At 33.0% G+C, this 14,854-nt stretch overlaps 1 protein-coding gene across 1 annotated transcript; it reads right to left on the bottom strand.

The window, feature by feature from the left end:
- Positions 1–1,964: 1,964 nt before the first annotated feature.
- On the bottom strand, positions 1,965–14,409 carry LOC120627117 (neogenin-like). Its single transcript, XM_039894975.1, has 17 exons — positions 14,119–14,409; positions 11,942–12,134; positions 11,041–11,144; positions 8,688–8,841; positions 8,184–8,388; positions 6,848–7,034; positions 6,543–6,667; positions 6,318–6,452; positions 5,945–6,145; positions 5,548–5,851; positions 5,357–5,472; positions 4,689–4,900; positions 4,006–4,166; positions 3,762–3,890; positions 3,538–3,689; positions 3,003–3,460; positions 1,965–2,655 (listed from the first exon to the last, which is right to left on the bottom strand). Exons 1-17 carry the CDS (start codon positions 14,219–14,221, stop codon positions 2,574–2,576), a joined length of 3,021 nt encoding a protein of 1,006 aa, XP_039750909.1. The 5' UTR covers positions 14,222–14,409; the 3' UTR covers positions 1,965–2,573.
- Between the last annotated feature and the right edge of the window lie 445 nt (positions 14,410–14,854).

Consider the following 14,854-nt stretch of genomic DNA (forward strand, 5'->3'; position numbering starts at 1 on the left):
AAATTGGATTCTATTACGTAGATACGGTAAAATAATACGCCTAAATCTCAAATTTGTAATTTGTGAAAGTAAAAATAATGCAGTAAATACATTCTATGAATGTCACGATTTTTTTAACTACGCCATCATGAACTATTAGTTTGCTAATATTTCAATTCCTTTTCCACAGAAAATTTTATTTACAATTTAAGATAAACAGGTCACTATAAATAATACCAATACTAATATTTGATGTTAAACGTTGCCTCACTCACTTTTTTGATTTTTTTGCAAATGAAAGATCGAGAAAATTGCACAGGGGTTTTCTAGATTGATAATGATAATAAAAAGTCAGAAAAAATTGGGTTTCAGGTTGTCTATAGTTTTAACGTGTATGAGTTATTGTAACTCGATTCTACATGCCACATAGGTAAATTAAGTTTGTCTGGCTATTGTTAGACCTTCAAGGCTAAATTTTTTAGTTCTTCTTCCTAGATTGCCATTTCATTACGAGATGTTGATTTTGTCTCTTCCCAAACCAATGTCGCAAGTTTTTGAGCCATGATATTATTCAACGGGCGTTACCTCCACTGTACCTAGTGTGAAGTTGCAGAAATTAATAATGTTTCATGTTCCGCATTACTTGTACAAAATATACCAATTTTTTTCTTTTGTTTTCTTTGAATTCCAAGCACAGGCACCAATTGACAAAATCTTACCTAACGCATAACTCTATTAAAGGTTCTATAACAAACTACGTCATGCATCTTATTCTTCTTTAATTCTCGTAAAAACTTATGGCAACAACCGTTTTTGTTTTTAACTCAAACCTGCTTTGGTTTAAGGAAAAATATAATTTCGAAAAATCTGAAGAGACAGTCGTGAAATCTAATTTTGTACAAATGGCCACTTTTTGATACGAATAGTAAAACTAAAATTTTCAGGTGGTACAAAGTCCAAAGGGTCATCAATCTACCTAATTTCAAAAAATCTGTGGGGTAAATGTTGAAGTAAAGGGCGTATATTAGTGGAACGGACTATTAATACAGTGCTAATTCGATTGACCTTCTAAATTGTGTTATCTAAATTAGCTTAGTGTAATTGCTCTTCAAAATATCACTGGAACTGACATGGGGTTACGCCGTCTATTTTCTTACAAGAGCCATCATCCAACACCTGGTGTGAAATGCAATCAAGTTTAATTATTACGGGTATTAATAACAAGGGCGAACTGGGGACTGGTTGCTATGGTAACACCCCAAGTTAGAACGCAGGCTGCGAATCTACCACACAAATGTTAGATATTTATGAGCAAAGCTTATTAAGGGCTCTAATTATTATGAAAGTTCTACTCGTTTCCACTAAATGCTTAACTGAAGAGAGAATAACAGCGCTAACTATATTATTTTTAGAGAATATCCGAAATGTTATTTTTTTATTTAAGATATTAATGTTTTAGTTTACTGTTATAAAAGTTTTATGTAAATCTATCTCTAAGAAAATTTGTATTTGTTTTTTTATTATTTAATTCTATATATTTACTTAAATCAAGTATAACTGTTATGTTTAAAAGGCCATTCTCGAAATAGTCCGAGTTTTTCTTTTCGCTAAAGGTATCGAACATTACTTAAGAAATACCCCGAATGTCTTCAGTTTGGAAACTATTAAGCAGAATGTGTCGTACATGATTAACAAGCAATTTGCCGGTTTAGTGCTGCCTAAAGTGGTTTGATTACTCGTGAACGACGATTTTATTGGGCAACTAATTATTTAGAGCTCTGCCATTTGTTTGTAATAGCCTGAAGTAAAATTGCACATCAAGGACAAAGACGTTTTACTACACTTTCTACCAGCTTTAGATTCAATTCTCATGTATTTACAGGCATTATTTTTTCATACAATCATAAAACACGCTATTCATAAAAACTAGTAAAAAGAAGTGAAACAACTTTATAGAAATTTAGTACTTTAATCCGGTTTCTTAATCATCAAAATATACAAACAGATTTTTTTAATCTAGATATCCGGGATGTACAAAATTCTACAAATGTGATACTTGATAACAGTAAAGATTTAAGTCCGTTTTTAATAATTCGTTAAACTACACACAATAAATAGAATAAGGGTAAAATTGTATAAGGATATCAAACATTTTGAATTATATACAAAATTAAAATCAATCAAAATTATACTATATCACAGTCACTAGAGAAAGATAAACTAAATAATGACTACATTACGTTATATGGCAGTCTATACGTAAACACATCCACGAAGCTACAACCCCTAAGAGTACCATCTTCAACACCGCTTTTCGTTTAAAAGACTGTATGTATAATAAGTAGGTATAATTATTACGTTTTAGCAATTAAAAAATATTAACAATTGTACGTTTTTCTCCAATACACATAATTTTCATAATTATAATGACATCCTTTATACTTATGCAAAATAAAATTTAAAAGCGGTGTAACAATCCTCCAAATCCCTTACTCATAATTTTGACAACCTTTTTACATTGTTTATAATATACATTCCCCCTTAACTTAGTATTGCTTTTATTAGTTTCTAATGATATTTTAGAATTTATTAAATTAACTGCGGTAAGTATGACCCGAACATCCTGATGCGCCAGAATTTGTGGTAAACGCATGCATATCCCTGTACGGTGATTCTCTGCAACAATTTTAGATGAAAAAATAGTGAATTAAATTTAAAAGAAACTCAAAACATAACTTATTCATTTAAGTAAAAATATTAAAATAGCATTTATTTAAAAGTATGCTACATGTTACTGTACTCTTGATTATTTAATTTTCTTAATTTATTATCGTAGCTGTAATTTTTTAACATCTAGTTTTAAACACGAGATTTATAAATCTCCTACTAATTCATCATACTATTCAGTAATTCCTTAGTAAATGCTGTGCACACGTTTAAGTGGCTCACTGATTAGTGTTTAACATTTCCTACGTATTGTGAACAAGCTTTTGGTGTTCCTTTGATAAGTTAAAAAATCTTACCTCTCATATGGCGGCGGTGGAAGTATATCACATAAATTCATTCTACAATTTTGTTCACTACCTCTCCCTTGACTGGAATGTTTTGACTCTTGAGCAATTTGTCTAAAACTATTTTCTCTACCCAGCCATTGCCATTGAGGATAATCATACTCTACATCAGCAATTGCTGTCCACTCTTTATTCCCACCATGGTGACTAGATGATCGAGACTGAGTGGTTTTACATGATGGGCATTCATCCATTGATAACTCTTGAATATCATCACCGTCATTCCCACACTTTGTCATTTCACTGTAATCTTTTGTCAAAGTTGAACTACTACTCCGACAACACGTGGAGCATTCTTCATTGGAATATTGATTACTATCTGCAAATGATCTCACCATACTATTATCGTATGATTCTGGACTAACTGCACATTTTATACAACAATCTTCTGCATCTGTATGATCCTGCAACTATCATGCAATTATTTATATAAGTACTGTAAAGTTATAAGAATAACTACTTAACTAAGTGTATATCTCAAAAATACCTGATAGTTTAATTCAGTATAAATTGCGCTAGATGCATAAGGTTCCGGGGGGTGCCGTCTGTTATCTTCGTGAGACATCATATTAACCGCACTTGTGTGTTGTGGAAGACTATATTCGGCTTCCATAGCCATAGTACCTATAGTATGACCACCTAAAACGTTTGTATGTTAATAAATTGATAATATTTATGGTTAAAAATGTTCTAATACTTCATAAAACTTACTGTGCAGTAAACTTTGATGACAGTTTAATATTTCTATTCTTGGTTCATTTGATCCTTCATACAAGGGTCTTTCGCGAAGCCATACAGCTTCTTTACCCAACAAACATTGAGTATTAGTTATTGGAGTACCTACAAAATGATTCCTTTGTAGATTTATTTACGAGTATGAAAACTAGTGTGAATATTCAAAATAATCAGTTTAACAATAAATCGAATACAACATTAATTTATCAATATAACTTACTAGCAGTATTGTGACTCTTTCGCTGTTTAGTCTGCCTTCGTCGTAAGTAAACAATAACAACTGCCCCTACCACTATAATTGCTAATAGAAACAAAGTTAGCACTAGGAGCCAAGTTTCTTGGAACATTGACAATATTGCTTTATCAGTCGCAGGTTCCGTCCTGAAACAAAGTTTCCGCTGTTTGAACTGGTTCATGTAAGGGGAAAATAATTACTAACATAAATAAAACAAATCACAAGTAATAGATAAAGTTTGATAAAAAAAAGGAAACAATGCAATTAATTGCAATAAATTTGATTGAAATTGCAATTTATTAAAATACTCTAACTATCAAAAGAAATGAGTTGAGAGACATCCAATTAGTTAATGATATGGTAAGATAAACGATATTTAGAGACTTATTAAATCGTACGTTTTTAATTTCCTGATAAGGATCTTGATTCTTTATTGAATTTTAAATAAGTAACTCAATATTCAAAACTTCAGATTCAGATTTTTAAACTTACAGTACTTCATTGAAAATTAACGTCATAGATAACTATCATTGCTTTATCAAGAGATATATATGTTTAAATTTTCACGATCACTAAATTGATTTCAAAACTTCTAAAATACATCTTCTATAACATTCTATATTATATAATAGTATCTTCTATAAATATTACTAGATTGATGTACTTACTGTACGTAGTGTCTCTGCGAATGCGTTGGCAGCATGTGTATTTGAGTAGGTGTACTGAAGGGTCCATGACCACGTCGCGTGACGGCAGCTGCGCGTGCGCTGTATTTTCCACCAGCTCTGAGAGAACTAGCTGCTGCTGCTCGGGTACGTGCACCTAGTGACATCTGACCCACCACCCGACCGTTACTGGTCCCACCTACGCGCACCTCAATCTGTTTGCGCATTGATTGATTGTGAGCACAAATAATTATTATTTATCTTATAATATGACTATTAATAACTACGTGTCCTGACGAATGTATCAAAGACAAAACCGAATAATTCAAAGTCAGTGATCTAAAATTACTTATATCTAAAATTAAACATGTTTGATATAATTTGTAAAGTAGTTTTATTTTGGAGCGTAGGAATATTTTATTAAAGTATTGTATGCAAAATCGTAATCTATGATTTCAGAAGAACTCTATCCAATTTTATACATTTGAATACTGTAATGACTGGGTTTTTATTTCGATTTAGAGATTGGGAGAAATAACGTTTCTTAAATTCTCACCAAGAAAGCAAGAATCGTCGAATTATATGTACAACAATTTCGAACAGCTTTAAATTAAGGTTTTGGTGGATAATACATTAGTAAAGATGTGGTTCGTTATCGGTCGTAAACTTACTAAGTAACCGGCAAGTTCACCATTCCATGTATGAATAGGTGGTGGCTCCCAACGTATCCAAGCTGCTGTAGCGTTAATAACCCCTGCCGAAACATTTTGTGGAGCTGCGGTTGGAACTAAAACAAAAGCCACCCTTAAATATGAGAAGCTTCAATTCAAATAAAAATGTTTAGGCTCAATCATCAACTTACTGTCTTCTTCAGTGAGACCACTTTTCATATTGGACGGTTTGCCAAGTAGCAATTTGTAAAATGGCATCAAAAATATATTATATTTAGCATATGGCATTAACCCTGTCAATACATGGCTCGATGAACCACTGTTATGAACTGTCGTCATTGTAAAATTATCATATTTTGTTAATTCGATAAAACTTTCTAAAGAATTATTTGTCTGATGTATATTTTGGAACTCTATAGCGTGTTGCCGATTCAAAGAGGTACCATTAAACCAAATTTTTACACCTTCTAGGTATTCATTATAATCTGTTAACACCTGGAACGGATATTGGCAAATTAATTAATTCGGTCGAATAATTTTAGGTTTATGCAATATAATTGCGGCTGTTAGATTTCGATTTGCACTTACATCCCAAACAATTTTCAAAGTTGTAGAAGACACTCCTTCTACCCTTCTCAAAGCTAAAACATCTTGTTGAAGATATCGACGAGCCTGAACAAGCTCATATTGTGTCATTGGAGGATGGTTTTGTGGTTTATCTCCATACTCTGGATAGGGAGATGATGATTCAGAATGTCCATTAAATGAGTTAGCTTCTCTTCTTAAGACCTATGATGAATACAAAAGATATAACAGATGGAAATGAAGAAAAATCGATACTACACATAATATAAGATAGTTAGATACTAAGAACTATAGACGTATCTTAAACTACTCTGAAACCAAATTAAGAACGCTTACGAAAGTCTTTTGTAACTAGAATGTCTTATATAAGGCTAACCTGCAAAGTTGCCGTGTGTAAAGCACTTCCTGCTGCACTTACAGCTACACAAGTCAGTCTACCAGCATGTTGAGTAAGCACTCGATCCAAATAAAGAGACCCTGTCCCATGGACCGAATTTGGAAAGACTAGTTCCTGTTGTAAAACAAATGCATCAGATATTATCACTTGAACAGAGGGAATAATAAATAAATTTCTAGTAAAATAAAGTGATAGATTAGTGACCTGAAAACCTTCCATCGTCCAAAATACAATCGGCTTTGGTGTGCCATCTGCTTCACATTGAAATGAGACTGATTCACCTTCCCATGCTGTCTGATCGGAAGGAACTCGAGTGAAATGTGGTAAGGCTAAAATGCATAAAGATGTTTCATAATTTTATTAATTAAGGAACAGAATGTCATTATAAAACTATTCGCAACTTTATTAAAGTAGAAATGAAACAAAATTTATTGGATTTGAATATATGATAATCAGAAAATAATAATGAATCTACTGCGACAATTGGTACTATCTTATTTCATACTAACAATGTACTGTCAGTGAGGCACTGGCAACGCTAAATCCAGCCTGGCTTTCAGCTCTACATGTATAAGTCCCGCCGTCAGATTCCACAACCCTATCTATTCTTAGCGACCCTCGACGTATTATTGCATACGGTGATAATGACCCTTTATCACGTGACCATGTCACGGATACGTCAGTCTCTGGTGATGCCTAAAAAGAAATGCTTTTATTATTCTCTTAAATTAGGAATCAAATAACTAAAAAGAATAACAATAAAAGAAAAAAGTAGCTGCCCTTAAAATTAATGTACCTGCACGCGATACTTTTCTTCAGTACAAATTACTCAATTTAAATACTTAATAAGTTATTATTAATGTTTTTTTTTTAATATAAAATCTTAATTATTTAATATAATTATGTTGCAATTGTAGCCTGTCTCAAATTAGTCTCACGCACCAAACGAAGCGAGTTAAGGTTTAAATAATAATCATACTGCAAGTCGGTCACTTAAAAATAAAAATTCTATAGCAAGTCGCGACTGAAGTGTTGAATAATTAATAACAAAATGCTTCGTCATTATTTATGTTTCAAACATGCTTCTCAATTTTAATACTGCATTTAGCTTAATTAATGCCTAACTAAACTTATGATACAATAGAGTCATTAAATCTGCGATCAATAACATACAATAAGGTGTCAAAATAAATTTCACTTCTGAAGTGGGAGCCTGTTTTCGTTAATTTGATAAACAAAAAGCTGATAAAAAGGGTTCGTTTTAAAAGTGCGAATAAGCAATAAGTATGACGGTATATACAGTTTTAAATAAGAACATATTAATTGTAATTTGACGGCCGACTGGCGCAGTTGGCAGCGACCCTGCTTTCTAAGTCCTAGGCCGTGGGTTCGATTCCCACAACTGGAAAATGTTTGTGTGATGAGCATGATTGTTTTTCAGTGTCTGGGTGTTTATCTGTATATTATAAGTATTTATGTGTATTATATTCATAAAAATATTTAACAGCTATCGTAGTACCCATAACACAAGCTACGCTTACTTTGGGGCTAGATGGCGAAGTGTGTATTGTCGTCGTATATTTATTTATTTATTTATTATAATTGTAATATTTTTTTAAATAATTAATATGTCATTTTAACACTCAGCAGATACGTAAAAACAAAAATCAACCGATTTTTCTGCTGGATTTTTAATGGAACTGCATGTTCAATACATTAATGTTTAGAGCATTAGGTCAATTAATTTTTAGAACTCTGCTACCATTCATCAAATAGTTGTGTGTCAAATATTATCCGCTGTTTGCATAGTGACAAACAAAACATTCTTGGTAATTAACTACAAACCTGGCAATGAAACTCGATGTTCTGTCCTATTAGCGCCGTTATGTTATTGGGTTTCACTAGAAAATGCGGTCTGCGTAATACGAGTAACGTTGCAGGACGCGATTGTCTTTCCCCAGCCACGTTAGATGCCACACATCTATACACACCACTGTCTGACGGTAGACTTTCTACAATCTTCAAATTACCACCGTCTATTATTGTAATCCTATGAACAAACAATCAAGGTTGAGCCAAAACATTTTTTTTAAATATTTAAATTAAATAAATACATATAGTAAAAAGTTTAACATTATATTTGAAAGCTTACTTTTTAACACTCTACGAGTACCTGTAAATATCAGGCCAGCTCCTTTTCTTGTTTTTATTTGTGGACGCAAATTTTCTTTTTTGTTATAGCTCATATTTTATTTGTTTTTTTTTAAAGATAAATATATCCTGATAATGTCAGTTTAATAAAGTAATCGCATCATGAGAAAATATATATTAAGTTTTAGATACGAGTACCTTCCATTAACTTCGACGTCTAAAGTGTGCCCATCTTTTGTCCAATGTACTGAAGGATCAGGAACTCCTCTTGGAGACGAACATTCAAGAAAAGCTGGTTCACCACTAGCTACTCTTATATCCCTAGGCTCATTTCGAAAATCGTCCCGCAAAACTGCAAAAATAAAGAATATTTTCATGAGTCTACTTTACACTAATTGATTTAAAGTGCACTTTATGTAATATGTAAGGTTTAAAAAGCTCTTTTGCATGCTCCAAAACACTGCAAAATTATTTCAGTACAGTGGAAACGTTCATTTGAGTCTCAAGACGATGATATAGCTATAGCTATAACATATATTTTGAATAAACTATTGTCATCGCGCTGAGCCTATATTCTCCTGTAGAGTGGGTAGCTCAGACCGATTTTACCTATAAAAAATTTAGGAGATTGACCTTTTATATTCCCCTGTTCTTTTTTCTTCGTTCTTTGTTCTTATTCGAAGCTAAGCTAATTCATTTATTAATGATATAAAATTCGGCTCCTCAAGAAAAAAATAAGAGCTGCATGTCTTTACTAGACTTTGATTAAAAAAAATAGTGCTTTAGATCCAGGGAGGAAAAAGGGGAATACATTTGTATGGAAAATCCCGCCTATACTTTTCTCTTATAAACCTCTCCTATCCTAATAAATTGAATAAGTATTTTTACGTATACATGAATGCTACTTTCGAATACTCAATTTATTTTTCAAATAATATGATAAGCTAATTTTCTATTGCGATAGTCATACGAGAATTTTATAAAGTTCGCAATTTTAATATCTATGTTAATAAGATAAACATATATTTAAAAAACTTAACCGTATTCTCGCAGACTTAAACATTTAACTCACTAGACAATAGATTTTATTTGATTTGAAAAGAGTTTAACAAAAATGCTGTATATGGCTATACAATCTAAGGATTTCCATGGAATCTCCTAATAAGATAATGACTGTTCCGGGACTAATTGAAAGTAACACTACCTCGAGGGGAAGTAATTTTAAAAAAAATTATAATAGAAGAAACGAAATTGGCCCACAGAAATGGATAAACAGGCATACAAATACACACATTTAAGCATAGAACATTTACCTTATTCGGTTTAAGTTTATTCAAATATTTAAGTCAGCTGATTGTAAATATACTGCAAGTGTGATTGAAACCATTGAGCATATGAGATGTTTTGATTTGTTGATTGCTCAATTTGCACATACGTTCACGTCGTCCCATGTTACGTTCAAAGTAATACTTAGCTGTGTCAGGAATAATTACATTGTGAATGTTTACTGGAATAGTTTATATGAGGATCGAGGTAATAATCGTGTATATCGCCTATTCATACGGATGCTCAACAATCCGTGTGCATCGGGTACTGTTAGCATTAGCTGATGTTAACATTCTATTATATTTTTGATCTATAAGCGGAAAGGATCTTCCTTTCCGCTTATAGATCAAAAATAGCTATTATGTCTCATACCAATAAGAGCATCCACTAAAATATTATTACGATATAGGAGGTATAATATTAGGGATTTGTTTTATTATTAGAGGCCATCTCAATGAACAATCTTTTTGAAAATTTTATTAGGTACATTTTTCCTTAAATTACGTTATTCATTACTTCAATATAGCATTTTGTGTCATGTCGAAAATATTATGTTTATATTTATAAAGTGATTTTTACACCTTCTCATACCTTGCATTATAGCCTGGTGAAAGAGCATTATTTTCATAATATTAATTGAGATCGTTCTAGTTTATCAGTAATATTGTAAGAAATATTTTAAATTAAAGTATTTTGCTAAAAAGTTAGTAAGTATCTTGGAGTTCTTGGAGAGGAAGCTTCACTGTAATACATTCCTAAAAAAAAAAAATATAAGATCTCTATAAATTTTAGACTGCTTTTTTCCGTGTTTTCTTTAAATCCGGTCAGTATGAAGTTGTACAGAATAGAAGATGTCACGAGAATGCATCTATTCGATTTTAACTGCTCATGTATTTGTGACGTAGGTAAACTTAGGCAAACTTAGGCATGCTGTACGTAATTTTTACGTCACTAATTATACCAATTTTACTTTAGGAAGGTATGTGAAGCCCTATGCGCCAAGCGTCTATAAAGTTTTCTGTTCACGACCTTGTTTGCTTCGAAGAGATCGCTATGTTCGCTATGATCCCGATAAGACAACATTTTTTTGTGTATTTGCATTTTAGTTTTTTTTTTGTTCTACAAAAGATTTTCATTCATTCATAATCCACATCTTTGTAAGGAATTGCTTATATGACTACTATTCAGATCAACCACGGAACTCTTGTGATGATAACGAATATACCTGAAATGGTGAGGGTGGCATTCTTGCTAACCGCTTCCCCGACCGTGTTACGAGCGACGCACCAGTACACGCCCTCGTCGCTCTCCTTCTTACTTCGCATAACCCTAAAACCAAAATGACGTCATAAAGGGAAGATATTAGATAAGCCATACTCGTGAACGTAACATACCGTAAAATATGATTAGTTACAGTCATAAACGTTAATGCATTGCACAAGTGGCTACACGTTTTAGACATAATCAGCAAAACTGCACAAGTAAAGTGTTTGTTCTCAGCATCAACATCCTTTGTCTATTAATACGCAGATGCTGGACCTAGGCCTCTCATAGGAAATAAAGATTAAGAGGTAACATCCTCCACGCCAACTAGATTCACATTAACGGCTTACCGTTCCGGTAAAATGCGGCGTATACACAGATTTAGCTTACTTAAGGTTCAACTGTCACACTTCTTCCCGGTAGATTTAAAAAATATTTTTTCTGTTTTCTTAATGATTGCGATTAATCACTTTCAACCCCGCTCAGTTTGCTGATCCCAAGCTTCTTCTTTCAAAGCATAGAGGGATTTAAATCTTGGAACCTCTATGATACTTTAAAATAGGGTGACGGGCTTTTTTTTATCACATTTCAGTAATTATAACCGGGACTGACGGTTTAAGGTGCTCTCCAAGGCACAGGGAAATTTTTTAGTTCTAATATACTTGGTTAGCAAAAAAACAATTTGAGTTTATTTTGTGGTTGTATTTGTACATACAAATCTTGGGAATAATCCTGCAATTATTATAATTAAATAGCAATTTCACTCCATAAATAAACAAAAAGCTATATAACAAGGATGCAAACCCGGGTACGAGAGACAATTCAAAAATCATAACGCTATAATCAACGTCAAATTAACTTACCTAAGAAATAACAGTCCATCTTCTAGCAACACCCTGTGTGGGTGGTCGGTTGGCGCAAGGGGGAGACCGTCTTTATACCACTGGATGGTGGGTTTTGGCTTGCCTTCAGCTACGCATCTCAGCGTGGCGGGGTCGCTTCTTCCTACTATAGTATCAGCTGGGTGCTCCTTGATCCGCGGGGCCCGACTTTGGGCTTATGGGAAAACAATACGGAATACAGTCGATTCAAACATATATTTTATTACCACTTTATATAATATAGCTATTTTGAGCATATGCTACTGATATAGGAATTAAAATTAGACGTGTAATATTTTGTTACACCAACCATGTAGGGCCTTATTCGTAAACATGTGGCATAAAGTCGGAATACTTGTGCAGTCATTAGTGTTACTTCAACGGACAGCACCTATCTAATAACTTAGGATAAAAAAAAATCAAACAAATTAAAATATACTTTCTGACGTAATTAGGTTTAGATCGTAAAATCCTGGAACTAAAAAAGTTTAGATCTTCTAATGAATTATTCTGAACAGAAGCTTGTTAACCACTGTAGTAATGATGTGGTGAATTTAAAAGTTACAAATTATAGATAGGCCATGGGTACTTATGTACCTATCAGAGCTGAAATGTCCGTGACATTCGCACGGGTGCTAGCACCAATGCCATGAGATTTTAGATTTTATAGGTTTTATTTTATTTTATTGGCTCAGAAGCTTGTTACTATGGGCGATGCACTGCTCAGTCAGTATGGTGCTGCGATCGCTCGTTTTTAGACGTCAATAAACGTGCGAAAGTTTTGCATCCATAATGACCCTAAAAGGTACAAAAGTATAAATCGAAAAGTAGTAGGTATAATAGTATATGTTCTAAGAGAGGAACTTATAATTTATGTAACAGACACGTTAGAGCACAAACCATATTTACCGGTTTCTAACCACATAAACTAGGTACGGTACACTCAAGAGTACCAATGTAGCGTAGGTGCCACGTAAAAAGACCGCTGGCTGTATGACTTATACAGAACATTAGGCGATTCTAGTAGAAACTTCCGACTTAACGTTTTGGATAACGTTATAAAAATACAAATTAATGTATTTCAAGCGTGTGTTTAAACTAACTAACTCTTTTAAAAGTCATGTCTGTCGGTTTCTTGTGATTTAGATTACAGCCGGAACACAGATGCTACGAAAAGCAACCATGAAAAAAGACAGCAGATTTTAGATGTATTTCAATTGCATCTATTATTTCTATTGGGCATATAAAAACGTTGCTAATTTCACCCAATCACCTTTGTCATTACGAAATTAATTAATTGTATAGTGATCCAAGGCCTAATAAATGTGTTTAACAATTGACATTGGCAGGTTTAAAATCATGCTTCGGGATCATGATATAGTATATAAGTGTATGTGTCCATAGTTAAATGATTATACCGCGTTATAAACATTAATTAGCTGATAAGCTCGCATATATTTACGTATAATTTAGTGTGCTAAAAGTTATCCATTGCGTAGTTAAACTGTGAGTGTTCCTTTTACTTGACACCTACCTATGACTTATTTGTACGCATGCGCGTTAAACAAAAGAGTGCGGGTTCTGTTCCCGATCGCTACCAAAACTTAGCTTGATTTTAAAACATCAAGACAATATTCGTAACATTATCATAAGGAGGTAATATGCATAATATGCACAAAGCTCTGATATCGGTTTAAGATTTAAGCTTTAAGCATGTGTTAATTTCGTAATGTAGAATTTTGTTATTAAATTAAATACCTAACTACCTAAGTAGAACATGTTTTTATCTGAAGATTACTTTTTATTTATTTTTGAAATATGAAATAACCTAATAATTTAACAAATAAGAGGTTAAGTATTAAACTTTTTTATTAAATAATAAATTTATGCAACATCTTGGTAGACGATTTCAATGTTAAAAATACGTAGATATCTTTAATTGTTAAAGTTATCAAAATGTTTTAAAGATAATGAGGTAATAAAAAAACATTCCGCATACAGTAAGTAGGTTTAATTAAATGAAAGGAATAAAGTGACATTCTTAATCTTATTCTTCGAAATATTTAATGCGAAGCGAGGAGCTTTCTTATCAGTTTCGTTTACATCGTCCACGAGCAACTTAATTGGCAAAAGAACGCACAGTAGCTTTTTTTACTCACCTTTTATCACATGAAATGTGAACAGAAGAAGCAAAAGCACCCAGTGGTACTTGAACTGGTTCCATGCACGTTTGTTTCCTATGATAATTGCACTCGCGACCATACTTGACACTACCGATTAGTGATTACCGACACTTCGTATTTCACACATCACTAAAACACATAATTTTCACAAGTGAACTATGTAATAGACCATTCTAATTTTTTTTATCGTCCTATAGAAGTTGTTTACGTAAATAAATTCGGCAGTTTATCCCGTCATCGCGATGTATATGGGCACGAAAGTGACACAGCCACCCCGTCGGACGTCCAAAAGGTGACTGCCCCCCACTCTAGATGTCATTTCGCGCCGACTCAGTAGCTTTCGCGAAGTTGAGCTTTATGGGGATAAGCGGATAAATAAATAAACACGCTGTAGATCTGTGGATTTTGATTGATCTGTAAATTGTTTATGGCTGGCAATTTGCATGCGGTTTTTTATTATTATCCTTTGAGGTATGAGGTATTTTAACGAAGGCTTAATTAATTGAATGGCTATAAGTATTGTGGGATAGCTGTGTTAATGTGTTAATTGTGTGAAATAAAAAGGATATAAATCGATTAGTTTTGATTTATTATTTAAGGAATTCGAGAACCAGTTAGGTTCTTCATCATTCTTAGCTTATTATCCTTTTAATGCCAAACACACGTGTTCTATCATACGTGTTAAGAGAGCGGGACTATACGTTACGATTCT

The sequence above is a fragment of the Pararge aegeria genome, chromosome 10 (genome assembly GCF_905163445.1).
Source record: "Pararge aegeria chromosome 10, ilParAegt1.1, whole genome shotgun sequence".
In the NCBI taxonomy this organism is placed as follows: domain Eukaryota; kingdom Metazoa; phylum Arthropoda; class Insecta; order Lepidoptera; family Nymphalidae; genus Pararge; species Pararge aegeria.

Excerpts from the sequence above, each read along its gene's own strand:
- LOC120627117 (XM_039894975.1), bottom strand. The coding sequence starts at position 14,221 with ATGGTCGCGAGTGCAATTATCATAGGAAACAAACGTGCATGGAACCAG. Across the intron at positions 11,145-11,941 it reads GATGGACTGTTATTTCTTAG|GGTTATGCGAAGTAAGAAGG; the intron begins GTAAGTTAATTT and ends TTTTGGTTTTAG. Across the intron at positions 8,842-11,040 it reads TGCCACCCTCACCATTTCAG|TTTTGCGGGACGATTTTCGA; the intron begins GTATATTCGTTA and ends TTATTTTTGCAG.